Here is a 17102-nt window from a genome sequence, read left to right as displayed (position 1 = left end):
AAACTCATCAAGATGAATTTTTTTTGCAATACCGACTATGAACAAACTCAAAAAAGCAAACTGAAATGTATGCTTACTGTATATCCACGCTTTTTTTTTTTTTTTACCTCACAGCAGTACGTCACATTTTCTCTTCCCAGAAGGGTTTGTAAGTGTGTGTAGAGCCTGCAGAGCAAGATCAAAAGAGCTCTTCCTGTATTTCCATCAAACATTGCTCCTGGAGTGCTGATGCCAGAACTGAAACAATCACATTTGAGTCTCAATTTCCTGTGGGCTGACATGTAATGCCCTTATTTACAGGACGCAGGAAGGAAGAACTTGTGACAGTACACAAAGCCTGAAAAATCACAAATTAACACCTCTTTAGCATTTACTTTCTTAATACACTTGCTCGGTCTTATTGTGAACCACTGGTGCACAATCAGTCAAAAAAGATTTAGCCTTTTTGTATTAGGTTACTTTTGTCTTAGGTTGTAATGGTGGCTTTCTAAATAATCATTTTATCCTGGATGGCAGTAATGCAATGAAGGTTAGGTCAATAATAATAATAACAACAAATAACAATAAATTATTAGCAAATCACCAAATAATGCACTACCATTGCAATGCTCTTGAGGGTGAACTTGACCTTTAGCTTCCATGTCCCAGTTAAAAGGCTAATGGCTGACGGCAGCTGTTACAACAACTCAAAATGGGGGGTCTAGCTTCATTTTTGGTCTAGAATGCCCACTTGTATTTAGGCCTAAATTACTTTCTAGCTTGACACAGCAACATTGGCTCAAGCAATTGGCAGGGTGTTTGGGAAACCTGTTTGAAAACAGTATTTTTGCTGCTCTATTATTGTGACACTAGTGGTGCAGAAATGACACACTTTTCCTTTAAGAGAAGACTTTTTCAGTCACTTTAAAACAACTGATGACACTGATGTATCCTTGCTTCTAAACGGTGTTAAAATTCTCTCTGTCACTAATAAAACTCTGTCAGGAAAAATATAGCTATGAGCAGTAAACCAGCCTCCTGCACGTAAATACTCATTCATTCCTTAGACTAGAGGCAACCACTCACACACTGTGATCTCCTGTCTGTTGAACTTCCCTTTTCTCCTGTAATATCCGCTCCTCAACACTCTTTATCGGCCCTTGCAGCTAGGAGGTGATAACATGACAGTTCTGCAGGATTCTGTCTAGCGTGTGATTAAAAAATCTTGCAGGACCTTGAACCTTGCTAGTGTGGTGTAGTTTTCAGGGTTCTAGAATATAATGGTGAAATTAAATCGTCCCCTGAGGCATTTGGAAATGCAATGAGGCTGGAATGTTGTTTAATAAATAGCCTAGCCCTCAGCTACCCTCTCCTGAAATACGCTGGTCAGGCTAAATGCGGCAAATATGGGTAAACCATCTTACTGGAAAGCACCAATTCACTCCCCCAAAAATCAAAATAGTGGTAAACTTTTGTACTAAATACAGTTGACTTACAGTTGCACATCAACCGAATCTGCTTGACGCATGAGAACAAACCTCTTGCAGAAGCTCGAACGTGCCGCGTAACACGAGAATGAACCTCATTGGTTCTTGAAACTCAAACGTGCTGCGTAACACGAGAATGAACCCCATTGGTTCTTGAAGCTCAAACGTGCCGCGTAACACGAGAATGAACCTCATTGGTTCTTGAAGCTCAAACGTGATGCGTAACACGAGAATAAACCTCATTGGTTCTTGAAGCTCAAACGTGCCGCGTAACACGAGAATGAACCTCATTGGTTCTTGCAGAAGCTCAAACGTGATGCGTAACACGAGAATGAACCTCATTGGTTCTTGAAGCTCAAACGTGCTGCGTAACATGAGAATGAACCTCATTGGTTCTTGAAGCTCAAACGTGCTGCGTAACACGAGAATGAACCTCATTGGTTCTTGAAGCTCAAACGTGCCGCGTAACACGAGAATGAACCTCATTGGTTCTTGAAGCTCAAACGTGCCGCGTAAAACGAGAATGAACCTCATTGGTTCTTGCAGAAGCTCAAACGTGATGCGTAACACGAGAATAAACCTCATTGGTTCTTGAAGCTCAAACGTGCCGCGTAACACGAGAATGAACCTCATTGGTTCTTGCAGAAGCTCAAACGTGCCGCGTAACACGAGAATGAACCTCATTGGTTCTTGAAGCTCAAACGTGATGCGTAACACGAGAATGAACCTCATTGGTTCTTGAAGCTCAAACGTGATGCGTAACACGAGAATAAACCTCATTGGTTCTTGAAGCTCAAACGTGCCGCGTAACACGAGAATGAACCTCATTGGTTCTTGAAGCTCAAACGTGATGCGTAACACGAGAATGAACCTCATTGGTTCTTGAAGCTCAAACGTGATGCTTAACACGAGAATGAACCTCATTGGTTCTTGCAGAAGCTCAAACGTGCTGTGTAACACGAGAATGAACCTCATTGGTTCTCACACATCAAGCAAACTTGCTTGAGCTTTTGTTTATAATAACTGATGTGTCCATTGATCGTTCATATGTGAATAAGAGCCTACATTAATGTGGTCTGTCTATACCACTCAATTCATTTGGATTAGTTTTACGATCTCTTTACGACCTTGAACTGTCAATGGAGACTACAGAAATCTCTAAGATTTCATCGAAAAATATCTTTGTTTCAAAGATGAAAGGAACGCCATCACCGTGAGTTAAGGACAAAGCCTTTAAGTTAAAGTGAAAATTCTGTGTTCGCAGCGTACAAGCAATCTATCGGAAGAAAATATTATATTATACGAAAATCTAATTAAAGTGGAATAAGATTCCTCATTTTCCTTCATCAAAAATATTCTTCTCTAGGAAAGCAAGTTTGACTTGGCTACGGTCGGTCATTCCAGGCTAAATATCTCTAATTGAAAGTCCCATGCTGAAAACATAATCCCCCAAAAACAATTTCTTAAATGTGTACTATTTACACTATTCTGCCAGAAAGAGTGAATTAGTGAGACTGATGGGTTGTTCTGTGCAGGGTTATTAACAGTAGTAATTGCATTTGTTTGGCTGGCCAGCTGCAAATTTGGGAGGAACAAATTAAAGAAATTAGAACAACAGATGTTGTACCATTTGGCTATTTGACAGTATTTTATGCTTTGAGTACACGAAGGAAAAAGAATGAAGAAGTGCTTGTCATGGGGTCAGATTGTGTTTTTAAGAGCCCACACCAACACAGGAAGCTTTGGGAAGAGTGCTCAAGGTGGCGGGAAAGTGTAGCGTGACCCATCCCAAAAACAAAACACCTTCCTTTTCCTGCCGTTAAGTGTCCTTATATCCCTTCTCCAAACTTAGAACTCCCCTTTTCCTTCATTTTTCTCATGCCAAGGCCTTGGGACATCCAAACATGGACAGTGCTACTGAGATAAGGTGCGGCTGTCTTATATATAGGCAGAGCACTTCAGGGCCTCTTTGAGGGAGTAATGGGCAAACATCAGTTTATAGACTGCTAGATAAACATACACATATTTAGGTCTACGCAGACCGTCTCACATTTCCTGGGTCAGAGTCTTGGTGCAAAATCTCAATTTGCTGGGTTTAATTCCGGTATTTAACACCTTGAGTCTATTTTGTAGTTTGTTTTGAATGAAGTAGAGTTGTGGACTTAGAAATTTTCACAATGGTTCCTGTCTCGACTTTTTGACTATTTTAGAATCGCCTGTGAAAGCGTTAAACTGGCTGTCTATGGGCATGCACAAACATGTCCTTAAAACAACCCTTAACGTTCATTTTCAAAACTGCAACTCACTGAGTGGTTGGTGGTGTTCCTTGATGTTCCGAAACAAGTAGCGTAGCGAAATACCGTTGTCATTTTTTTAAAATTGCATTGATGTCTGCTGGAGGACTCAGTGCTCGTTGATATTACTGCGCTAGGTAGGAAAACGGAAAGGGGTCTGTTTACATTTGGTTGTAGTCTTTCGTTCGGTTCTCCGTCTTGCCCATAGGTCTTGCCATTTTCGACTGTGTCTGTGACTTTTTTTACGGTGCGCGTTCCGTACAGCGTCCAGGGTTGTCGCCATCAAGTGGTCGGGAGTGTGCTAACGCTTCAGACTCAAATATCGAGCGGAAGTTTATACGCGCGGTTGTGAGGTGTCTGAAAAAATAGTTCCACTATAGCAAACAACACGGATTGAAAGCATACACTGCGCCGATATATTTGTTTTTAATCATCAACGAAACACCACCAACCACTCAGTGAGTTGCACAGTTTTGAAAATGAACGTTAAGGGTTGTTTTAAGGACATGTTTGTGCATGCCCATAGACACCCAGTCTAAAGCTGTCACAGGCGATTCTATAAAAGTCAAAAAGTCGAGACAGGACCCATTGTCGAAATTTCGAAGTCCACCACTCTATTTCATTCAAAACAAACTACAAAATAGACTCAAGGTGTTAAATACCGGAATTATCCTTTAATCACGGTGGTACAACTGAGAAACAGTTAACATTGTGACTGTAGGGGGATGGGGGAAACATATAATTAAACAAAACATGGAAAATAATAATATAATGAGTTCATAATCCACAGCCTAGTCTTATTTACTTTTTGTGGTTGGAAGTGGTAAGTGTGATTTTCCGGCGAGGGGGTGAAAAATAAGTGAAATTTGTAAGATAGCTGACATTTTATAGCATTTTAATAAAAGACTACCAAGATAAAATCAGCATTTCTTTTGAATAAGCTGCACCATCCAATTGTGTACAGTAAGACCAGCAATGTGTTGTACAAGTAAAATGGGTCAATTTGGATTCCATGTTAACTTCGTGAGGCAAGGAAACCATGATTGACCTGACTAATAATTGGATATGAGCCGCATGGAGGGTCTTTTGCGGCTTTCTGATTGTTTTTGGCTATATACGTGTGTTTCAAAGAGAGAAAATGAGAAATGACCTCAGGGAAGGAGATTATGTGACCCAGAGATCATTTGTCAATGGGTCCACGTGTTGCCTGTGAGGCCATTATCCAAACAAAGAGACCCAACAGCCAAGCATGGCATAGAGCCAACACGCCGCACTGAAACCTCTCCTGACTCCCTCTACTATTTCTCTAACACACACACACACACACCTACATGTGCCATATGCACCAGCATCGCACTGCTACGCTCTCTTCCCACGTCCACGTGTATGTATTGTGGGATACAATCATAAACTTTGTGAGACAGAAAGAAAAAGTGCATTTCATTAAAATGAGAAAATGACATGCAGAAAAGCTACTTGTTTAGAAATATAAATATAGAACAGTATACAGTGCCTGTAAACGTGCAAAGAATGAGAATGGCTGTTACATTCCCGGCCAGGATCTTTCTGACTGAACCAAGAGCTGCTTTTGTTTATCAAAAGCCTCATCTGCTTTTTTGTGTTTAGCCCAACAGGTGCTGGAGCCTGGTGCAAAAAAAAGCACCTTAGATAAAAAAGGACAATCAAAATGGGTATTCGCTTTCGGTCAGCGCAGCTGCGTCCCATCACGATTACAAGCTGGTCTCAGCCAGTCCAATTGCAGAATAGGTTTGTGTGAAAGCTGCCAATGAGACAAAGGAAACGTGGCGATTGGCAGCCAAGCAGGTGCAGGGTAATTAGAGGGGCAGCAGCTGCCACCGGTCATAGACATCTTGGCACGAACGCTCTCTTGTCTTTGCCCCTCCCTCGCTTTTTCCATTCCCTTTCCTTCAAGCTTCCCAGTCGGAGCATGCACAAACCCTGGAGTTGATGTCTGTGCTTCCTTCAAGTGTCTCAGCAAGTTCATTCAGTAATTAACACTCACTTGTTCGCTAAAATTGAGAATATCACATGGAAACCGTAGGCAAACCTTCAGGCGTCTAACGCCTCCTTTTGGAGAGTCTGTTGATGAATGTTCAGAGCGGACAGATTTAAGCTAATTTTGTCAAATGTGCCTGACAAAGACAATTTGTGTCTAAGCTATATAAAAACCATATTGACAGCTTGAGTCAAGAACTCGGCGTACTATAGACCATGTTATAACACTCTCAGAAAAAAAGGTACAAAAGCTGTCACTGGGGCTGTACCTTTTCAAAAGGTAAACTTTTGTCCATTTTAGGTGCTAATATGTACATTTTATGTAATATGTAAAATTCAGGTGCTAATATGTACATTTTAGGTGCTAATAAGTACATTTTAGGTGTTAATATATACATTGTAGATGCTAATATGTACATTTTAAGTGTTAATATGTACATTTTAGGTGCTAATATGCCCATTTTAGGTGGTAATATGTACATTTTAAGTGTTAATATGTACATTTTAGATGCTAATGTGTCCATTTCATGAGCTAATATGTACATTTTAGCTGTTAATATATACATTTTAGGTGCTAATAGGTCCATTTCAGGAGCTAATATGTCCATTTTAGGTACTAATATTTACATTTTAAGTGTTAATATGTACATTTTAGGTGCTAATATGCCCATTTTAGGTGGTAATATGTACATTTTAAGTGTTAATATGTACATTTTAGGTGCTAATGTGTCCATTTCATGAGCTAATATGTACATTTTAGCTGTTAATATGTACATTTTAGGTGCTAATATGTACATTTTAGGTGCATATATGTACATTTTAGGTGCTAATAGGTCCATTTCAGGAGCTAATATGTCCATTTTAGGTACTAATATGTACATTTTAAGTGTTAATATGTACATTTTAGGTGCTAATATGCCCATTTTAGGTGGTAATAAGTACATTTTAAGTGTTAATATGTACATTTTAGGTGCTAATATGTCCATTTTAGGTGTTAATATGTACATTTTAGGTGCTAATGTGTACCACTAAGGTACCAATATGCAGCCTTTGGGTACAAAAGTGTACCTTTTGAAAAAGTACAGCCCCAGTGTCAGCTTTTGTACCTTTTTTCTGAGAGTGTATGTGCTTATGTAAAATTAAATATATTGAAAATTTGAAACCCTTATAACTTTCCTGCATTAAACATCTCAATGGATAGCATTTACACTAATTTCACGGCATATCAGTGTTGGTAGTCCTAAAATATTAAAGCTAATTAAACAAACTACAAAACGTTAAAAATAAATCTAACACTGATATAGTCAAAACTAATGAAAAAAAGAAACTAAAGTGGCATGTTGCGAATTTAAGTAAAACGTGTATGAACATCATCTTTGAGTCATATGTTTGCAGGCGTTTTTCCACTATTATAAGAACAGAAAACGGGCTTGACTTTAGTTAATCATTAATCCAGACAGTATTCAAACCGCTACTGTGAGCAAGACAATTCAAGTGACACCATCTCAAGTGTAAATATGATTATAAATCCCAAACACTGACTGTGTGAATCTAACCTTTGTCACTGTAAAACTGATTATATCACTGCCTTTCTGTTTGTCTATTTTGCAGATCTGTTATCAGTCAGAATCCTTATTATATTACTGTATGATCCCACTAAGATTGAGAACAGCCATGGGGGGGGGAAAGATTGGAACATGAAGAGACAAGGATGGGATTGTGAGAGAGAGACAGGGAGGGACAACATAAGAATAGCTGGATAGCATCCACTCAAAAGCATTCAATACATTTTTTGCTCATTGCTTGTATCCCTGTCCACTCCTTTTTTCCTCTTAGTTGAGTTGTCCAGAGAAAAGCGTCCTGCCTTTTCCAAATATATGTTAGGTTTGTGTTAGGACTAGGGAGGTTGGCTACTGAAGCCTGGATTAATCCTGTTTACAGCATGGCTTTACTCTGATGAACCTGACCTGAGACTCACTCCAGCTAGAGTCATTATCCGGGTCTCTGTCCAATCCAACTGGGTGGGGTCAGATGCATGTGGATTTTAACCATGCATTTAGGTGTTAGTTCATCCAGAAATTAAATTCTGCCATCATTTAATCACCCTCATGTCAACTAAATAAGATGTGTGAGGCCTTTTTTGATTGGCATATACTTAAGAGCAGCTTGAACATTTTTCAAAACACATCTCTACTGGAGAAAGGAATCATAAAATTGGATCAACATAGAGATGAGTAAATCATTTTCATTTGATTTGTTTGGTAAATTGTACTTTAAATCAAATGATAGGAAGCTTTCATTTTAATGATGTCTTTATCGTCTCCAGAGATTTTTATTTTATTTTAATACATTTGTGATTGTGTTAAAGTTAGTGCCCCTGGGCCGTCCCCATGCTCTCCTTTGGAATGTTTAATATCTCACTAATTAGCTCAGACTTCCACACTTGTTTCTTTTCAAGACACTTTGAAGCTCCCAGAAAAATGTCTTTAAAGGACCAGTAAGGAAAATTAAGTCATATGTTGGGACTTCTCATGCAGCAGTTCAATGAATTTGAAACCATCTAGACATATTTTCTGTGTGCAAATCAAAGACTACGTACTCAGATTCATTTATCTTTGAGTGATGTAATATCTGAGAGTCATTTGAGAGCCGATTATGGGATTCAGAGAGCTGCTAAACCGAATACTCATTTCCATAAAAATCCAAGTCAGATATTGTTAATATGAAGATCAGAAAATGGAGGCTGGCCTAATACTTTACAAAAAAAAAAAAAAAAAAAAAAGACCTATCGGTTAACATTAAAGGAATAGTTCACTTTGAAATTAATTTTTGGTATGTTTTAGCTTACCTCAAGGGCATCCGAGATGTTGGTGTCTTTGTTTCCACAGTATTTTCAATTTTGATATTTTTAGGTCAAACCGTTCTTGTCTTCAGTCATATAATGGAGGTCTATGGTCACCACCTCAAAGATCATGCACAGAGAAGTCCAAATTAAACATGATTTAATGACTCGTAATAATATCGTAATAACCGCTCGTTTTGTGTCTTAGGCCATCAATGTGTTCTTACATTTACGAGTCATTAAATCCTGTTTAATCAGGACTTCTTTGAGCATGCTTTTTGAGGTGGTGACCATAGACCTTCATTATATGACAGACAAGAACGGTTTGACCTAAAAATATCAAAATTGAAACTACTGCGGAAACAAAGACACCTACATCTTGGATGCCCTTGAGGTAAGTGAACTATCCCTTTAATGTTACAGCTAACATGAAAGGACAATGAATGAACCCTAACCAACAGAAATGCTTTACTTACCCGATCTGTACCATACAAGCATTTTAATTTATGATATTGATCATGATATTTATGATTTATGATATTGTAATCCGTTTTTATCCCCCATAATAAGGCTTTGTTGACTTTTATTCTGAAGGATAGAAAGAAAAGCAATTGTGTCACAGATATTGCGTCATTCTGTTTGTACAGTAGCCTTGCATATTAGGGATCTAAGTCAACCACTCTTCGTCTTTCATCCCGATGGAAACGAGTTACGTCCTTATAAAGCTAAATAATAATAAAAATATTTTTTTCTTGATCTGTCTCTTTCGCTTTTGTTTGCTGAGACACACACACACTCTCTTTAAATGTGTCTAAGAGGGTTTATCGGAGACGGGAGCTAATCAACAGTCTCTGTGGGTCAATGTGGATATATAAAGTCTGACACAGGAAGAGAAATATAGGCAGAAGGAGAGAGAGGCCCTGTGGAGGAAAGGTCTCTCACTTTCCTTTGGATCTTCCTCTATCACACTTCTTGACCTCCACCTTCTTTTCATCTTCAAGTCGCTTCCTTCTCTGTTTAACCATCTCTATGTTTGTGAAAAGATGTAAAATATTGTTAAATGCCTATGGGGAAAAAAATGCCCTCATAAAAATATTTTTGCTTGTAAATTTCAGATGCTGATTGTATTACTGAGTAGGATAAATAATGTTCTCCGTCTCTTAACAAAGTTATCAATGTTATGGAGAAATGGCTAATTTTAACAAGCTAATTAGCACTGGCAGCCAATTTTAGTGCTAATATTTTTGTCTGGGGTCTGACTGTCTTCGATTGCACAGATGAGGTCTAAATACAGAGCACACTCCTGGGGGGATATCTGTTACAAAAGGAGGCACGACAGTCTTCAGCTTTTTTGAGTGCTGAGCTATGATAAGCTAAGCTAGCCTGCTTCTAAACTACTGTAATATGCTATTTTAGGCTACTGGGGAATTAAATATGGTGTACGCATTGCATGTTGCATAGCGCAGCATTTCATTCATATTTCTTGCTATTTTGGGCAGTTGGGGGAGGAGCAGAGGGCATGTTGTGGCCGCTGTACTATGCTAGCCTACTATAACATTACTATAAAGTTCTATTTCTGGTAGCTGGTTAAGTAACCCATGGTAAAGAATGTAAAGAGACACTCCTTGGTAGCCATTTTGGAAACCACTGTAGCTCTGAGTACACTAACTGTCCAGAGATGTGATCAGTAACTAGGACTCAAGTTCAATTTTTGAGTTCTTTTTTATGCTTGTTGTATTACTAGTCTTTGTAGCATGCATTTTTTGGCAAGCTGGATTGGTTGTCCAGATGTTCTCCCAGTTGACAATTGCCTGAAAACCATCCAAAACTCAAGCTTGCTTCTCAAGCAAGGGGTTGTGGGCCACTAGGGGGCCCCAATATGTCTTAAAATTATTTAAATTTAGTTAACAATCTTAATTAAAACTTAAAGATGATCAACAATAAATTGTTCATGTTAGTTAATAACTAATGTTACCAATAGATCCAGACGGATAGGCATTTTCCAAAATATCGGTATCGGCAGTTATAATGGCCGATAAATGAATATTTTAAAAATAAAATAAAAACAGACGAAACACGCTTCAATCATCTCTCCTTGGCCTGTTATATTGAAAATGTATGTTTTACAATTTGCAGGATGACGTTATCTATTGCTAAATTATGGCTCAACATAGACTAGCTAACCACAAAGCTATAGCTAATGCCACTATCGTCAGTGGAAGACCGCTAACGTTAACATTAATGAGCTTGGAAACAACAATGAACTTTTTCTGCCTAACTAAAGTAATGATTACTGTATTTATAACTACCATATCTCTAGTTACAGTCCCTGCATTGTAAAATGTAAGTTATACTTGCGAGGAGTGAACATTTAGAGAAAAAGTATCAAACGTATCTTGTGCAGAAAAGTTAGCTTTTCTTTTACACGTGTGTGAAATCCAACAATATTTAATAAAAAAAAATATCGGCCGATATATCGGAATATCGGATTTTAAAACCCAAAAATATTTGTATCGGTATCGGCCTTCAAAATCCTTTATCGGTCGGGCTCTAGTTTCCAAATACAACTTTTGATTTTAATAATGTATTGGCGAGGGCTGAAATTAACATGAACAAAGATCAATAAATGCTGTAGAAGTGCTAAATCTAATGTAGTTAATAAATGTTTACTAATGAAACCTTATTGTAAAATGTTACCAAAAACTGTGCTTTTATCAGATCCCCCTTTGTTTGTTTTTTATATTGACTGCGCTTAAATTCGCTAGCTTCGGCGACAGATCAAAATATTAATAAACACTTAATCGCTTACTTTAATGTCCTCCATATTTACTTCAATATTTTTAGGGTTCTTTTATGCACACGGGTCAGTGCACTGGAATCTGATATTGGCCACATTTAAAACAACAATGTGAACAGCTATACTAAAAAAATCTGATCTGAGCAATAAATCGGAATTGAGCACCAAGGCCGTGTGTCCACCAAAGCGTTTTTAGCCAGAAAACTCGTGCTTTGGGCGTTTGAGAGCGTTTTGGCAGCACAGCGTTTTTTCCGTTACGTTTTGTTGCCATGATACAGAATCTCCGCAGCACAGTTTACTTGTAACTGATTTCGCAGATAATTTGTTTCATACTAAAAAAAAAAATTTTCATCCATTTTGTTCGGTTAGCTCTGCTGGTTGATGTCGTTGTGTACAGAAAGAATGTTGCGACAGTTGGTCGGTGTGGTATAGTCCCGCCCCTCCTCCACTGTGATTGGACGGATAGGTAAAAAGTGACAGTGATGAGCGCTGCGTTTTAACCAAAGTTGAACATTTTTCAACTCCCGGCGACCAGTAAAAACGCTAAAAGAACGTGAAAAGAACGCTCAGCGCCTCGTTACGCTCATGGCGTTTAAAAAACACAGCGCTCCCATTGAAAACATTTGAAAACACGCCAGGCGCATGGAAAGACGCTTTGGTGGACCCACGGCCTAAGGCTCGCAGTGTGAACGTAGCTTTAGTGATAGACGTGATATCGTCCAAGCTGATTAATTAATTGCCTAATGTTTGTCAATTTTCTAGGTTCGACCAAAGTAATCCTAAATAAGCAATACTATATAAAACAATTAGCTAATCTGTGCATTTCAAATCTGTCCCACAGACAGTGAAGTCGTCCCTCCAGACCTTCTCCGCCCACGATCCTTCACCACAGTACGTGGATCCACCTCTTTACGACGTGAAGTAGACACCTCCCGCCTGTCCGTCAGTCTATGTGATCTTAACCTGCAACAAGATGATGCCAGGCTTCGACTCCCTCCCGCTCCCGTTGCCTGTCCCATTCCTCAAAACTCCATGAACTCCCAGCAGTCGACACTGCTTCCTCACACCTTGGAATGTGATCTACGTTTCCACCAGCTTCGAGCCGCCCACATCAGAACCCTTAACGAACAGACCGTGGCACGATCCGAACACAACCGCGATGAACGCACGCTGGTCTTCACGGATCGCCCGCTGCGAATTGGCGAAACCATCTTCATCAAAGTCATCAAGTCCAGCCCTGCTCGTTTTGGGTCTCTTTCGTATGGCGTGACATCATGTGACCCCGCAGTGCTTCGCCCGAGTGACCTTCCTTACAATCCTGAAGCATTGGTAGACCGCAAGGAGTTCTGGGCGGTGTGCAGGGTGCCTACTGCTTTGCAGAGTGGCGACATACTGGGCTTCCTGGTCACACAGGAAGGGGAAGTCATTCTGAGTCATAATGGCACCAATGTTGGCATGCAGGTGTGTGTGGACAACTCACGACCACTCTGGATGTTCTTTGGACTGCATGGTGCTGTCACACAGCTGAGGATTCTAGGTAAGCATTATCTAGATGTGTTAGTTCGACTTCCACAAAACTAGGGATGCACGATATATATCGACCACCATATCGGTATCGGCCGATATTTAATGTCATCATTATTGGTCCAATTTTGCCGATATATTATAGGAAAATTGTGGCGATATTAGGGCTGTCAAACGATTAATCGTGATTAATCGCATCCAAAATAAAAGTTTGTGTTTAAATAATATATGTGGGTGCACTGTGTATAATTATTTTGTATATATATAAACACACACATGCATGTATATTTAAGAAAAAAATATTATTTATATATAAAATATTTATATTTATATATAATATAAATTATATATAAATCTATATGCAGTATATACCTAAAAAATATTCCTTAAATATATACAAGCATGTGTGTGTATTTATATATAAATATAAAATTATATTATGTAATATTAATATATTATGTAAACACAAACTTTTATTTTGGATGCGATTAATCGCGATTAATCGCTTGACAGCCCTAGGCGATGTATATTAAAGCGGATAATTAATGAATTATTTCCTTCAGCTGAGACGCTTCAGATGCACACTGTTCACCACAATGGTTTTGAATTGCTTGAAATATTATTGGGATCACTTCAAAAGTCTTTCATAAAAGTATGAGAACATTATGAATGTGTGCTTGTTTTGTTGTTTCACATGGTGAGACTTTTTGTTTTGCAATCAGGCTTTTAAAAATTATATACAAATTTGTATTTAGATTTATCGGTCAACTGCCAAAATATCGGTTTAACGGCGTTCAAATATAAAGAATTATCGGCTATCTGTATCAGCCAAAATTTTCATATCGTGCATCCCAACACAAACTGGTATGATTTTAGTTGGACTAAAGCTTTTACATTAAGATTCCAAAAGAATTACCCATTTAGTCCAACTGAAATTGGGGCTTAGAATGTGTTTTAAAATGCAAACTCACATGCCACTTTTCACAAATCAGTTCTTGCTGGGTAATATGACATCGAGTCTTGTCCTTTTATTTATTGTTACATATTTTTGTCCTCTCATAAAACAGGTTCCAATATGTTTTATTTAATTTTAAATACATTTAAAATAGTATTTGGTTTTTAAAGGAGTAGTTCACATTAAAAAAAAAAAAAAAAAAAAAAAAACTTTTGCTGATAATTTACTCACCCCCATGTCATCCAAGATGTCCATGTCTTTCTTTCCTCATTCAGAAAGAAATTAAGGTTTTTGATGAAAACATTCCAGGATTTTCTCCATATAATGGACTTCATTGGGAACCAAACGGTTCAAAGTCCAAATGAGAGTTTCAGTGTAGCTTTAAAGGGCTTTAAATGCTACCAGACGACGAATAAGGATCTTATCTAGGATCGAAAAAGATTTGTACATTTTGATGAACGAGTTTGAACAGGAGTCACGAACGCTCATCACAGAACAGAGCAAGGCGAGCATTTGAGCTTATAAAACTTAATAAATGACCAATCTTTTTGCTAGATAAGACCCTTATTCATCGTCTGGTGCCGTTTAAAGCTCTTTGAAGCTGCACTGAAACTCTCATTTGGACCTTGAACCGTTTGGTTCCCATTGCAGTCCATTATATGGAGAAAATCCTGGAATGTTTTCATCAAAAATCTTAATTTCTTTTCTGAAGAAAGAAAGACATGGACATCTTGGATGACATGGCGGTGAGTAAATCATCAGCAAAAGTTTTTTTTTTTTTTAAAGTGAACTACTCCTTTAATTCCTTAAAGCAGTACAATATATACCATCAAAGAACTTTACAAAACTGTGCTGTTGCTAGGTCTAACAGATTCATTTCAATTACATTTTTTGTATCACTTTAATTTTGTTGATAAATGAATAATTCAGAAGCAATCCAGTAACCTTTCAGAACACCAGACAGAGCTCCAGGTCTCACCCACACACCTGTGACTGACACACTAAACAAAGTAGCGCATATGCTAAAGACAGGAAGTATTACAGGAGAATGAGTGGGAGGCGTGTGACCTCCGTTAGCTTTGTATGCACTTTCCGACATGTCTGTGTCGCTGGAAGCACATTCCCCTCCCTCCTTCACGCTGCACACACGAACTCACCCCATCTCATTATCATGCAGCGAAGGAAAAGAAATGAGAAAGCGAAGAGGAGAGTGGGCGATTCGCACTTCATTTGAGAGCATTCATTTGAGAACATTTCTCTCGTTTACATCTTTTTGTTCTTTCAAGATTCAAGGTTCAAAACATCATTATAATAACAATTTAGTTGTGCTCTCGTTGTGCTTATTCAACAGTAGCAGAAGAAATATAGAACAAAAGACGCAAAATGTGAGGAAATCTGAAAGAAATACCCGTTTGCAATGCTACAAAAGAATAGTTTTATGTACTGTAAGCTTAGGTTTTAGATTTTGGTTCTGTGTAACTAAAGAGAATTCAAGTATGAATCTATTTAGCATTACTATCTGCAAGTAATGACATTTAATTAACGTCTGTTCGTATGGCTTTAACGTAGTTTGAGAGTCGAGACCTCTGATGTAGGACATATGTGAAGACATGGGCAGCTCAGAGCTTTGACAGATGAATGATGTGACTGTTTATACCACGTACCTCTTTGGTATTCAAAAGATAGAAAATGTCTGCCATGTTGACACATAGTGCTCATTTCACACATGGCACAGGGCTTTTGAGAGGGCCGACTTTCTCTAATAGGTTTTTATTGAAGTCTCTCCCTCTACGGGTGGAGGTTAGAGAGACTCAGCTGTTCTTATGTCTCTGTTAATCTAGTAGAGATGCGCTTGAAGAGGCCTGGCCCTTGTGATCCAGGGCCAGTTGCTGAGGCCTGGTGAAGGGGATTTATGATGCATCTATGTGTGGAATGACAGGAAGGTGGAATGGCATGTCAGGCTCACAAAGGATCACGCTCTGTGGACCCCATCTCATATATAACCCCTCACCCTGACTCCATCTGAAGGATCATACTGTAGGACTTGCAATACTGTAATGTGAGCAAAGAAAACGCATGTATAATTTACACCACGAACGGACCAAAAACAGAACCTTGGGGAATCCCACCGACTCCTAATGTTATTAACTCTAATACTGTCATAGATCTCCTCCAGAGTAAATGCACACTACATGCATATACTGTATAGACTAACCTCAGAGAGAGTATATTTGTGGGATTTAGGTCAGCATAGCATTTTGTTCAGCCAATTCTCCCTCTCATATACATATATATTTATATATCAGAAGATCCAGCCTACTAGAAATTAGGTCAGTTCAATTTAATTCAGTCTCAGCTCTACTTTAAAAGGTCCTGAAATCTTACCGTGGCCATTATTAAGGATGGAAATTGAGTTTGTTTCTGATTCAGATTCCAATTAATGGTTTCCTTAATAATTCTTTTAATAATTCTATAAAAAAAAAAACAGACCACCACCCCTTAAATATGCATGGTCATATACACCATATAAAACAAACCTTATCAACAGATTTGAATGTTTCTTCTTAATAGAAAACCCAATATGTATCAATTGTTATATGAACACAACCAATCAGTAAATAGGTTGCGGTTCAGTGAATAAGTCAATAACTGCTTCAAATGATTCAGTCAGTAAGAGAATTGCGTTTCTATTCTGTATAGATTAGGTCTGCTTTTCCTAAAGAGAGGTGGCTTTCCTTTTTAGTCGCCTGGGTGTCGGATCTGTTATTGCAAATAATTTTTTTTCTTGTGTGCAGAATCCATTATTTGTAGAATTAAAAAGTCCGTCACCTGTTTTTATCTACTATGTGAATATTCAGGCTCCACTTTCTTGGGCGATGTTCGTGACCCGTCCAGCCCTGGCTCGCCCTCTGCCTCGCCCCTCTCACCCTCGGGCCTGTGTGGTGGAAGTCCCGAGCCCATCTTAAATGAACACGGCTGTTCTGCTGCTTTCTGCAGCTCCACTGAAGGTCTGTATGTTTATCATATTTCAGGATTTCCTGGAAAAATTTGTACATTTTTATTATCAACTGATATGATTTTTGCAGAAGACATTGATTATACTCATACATATATTCATATGAGCACTTTTATGACTCCTTTTTTTCTCCTTTTTTTCTTGTTAACTAATTGCCTGGAGCAACTACTACAATTAAAAATGTATAAATGG

The 17102-nt window shown here is 38.4% G+C and overlaps 2 protein-coding genes across 3 annotated transcripts in view; one reads left to right on the top strand and one right to left on the bottom strand.

Annotated features, from left to right (window-relative positions):
* The window catches only part of neurl1aa (neuralized E3 ubiquitin protein ligase 1Aa), a 69283-nt gene that overhangs the window by 46615 nt on the left and 5566 nt on the right, over window positions 1-17102 (top strand). For both annotated transcript variants that reach the window (XM_039681818.2, XM_039681819.2), the window contains exons 4-5: window positions 12257-12952; window positions 16753-16902. In XM_039681818.2, coding sequence (XP_039537752.2) covers window positions 12257-12952; window positions 16753-16902 — 846 coding nt within the window. The remainder of the gene's footprint in view (window positions 1-12256; window positions 12953-16752; window positions 16903-17102) is intronic.
* LOC148978492 (uncharacterized) lies at window positions 1485-9643 on the bottom strand. The gene is made up of 3 exons (XM_089132625.1): window positions 9561-9643; window positions 9095-9099; window positions 1485-2446 (listed from the first exon to the last, which is right to left on the bottom strand). Exons 1-3 carry the CDS (start codon window positions 9641-9643, stop codon window positions 1485-1487), a joined length of 1050 nt encoding a protein of 349 aa, XP_088988751.1.

This window comes from Pimephales promelas, chromosome 6 (assembly GCF_988280905.1).
Source record: "Pimephales promelas chromosome 6, fPimPro1.hap1.1, whole genome shotgun sequence".
NCBI classification, from domain to species: Eukaryota; Metazoa; Chordata; class Actinopteri; order Cypriniformes; family Leuciscidae; genus Pimephales; species Pimephales promelas.
This window is presented reverse-complemented; position numbering and strand designations above follow the sequence as displayed.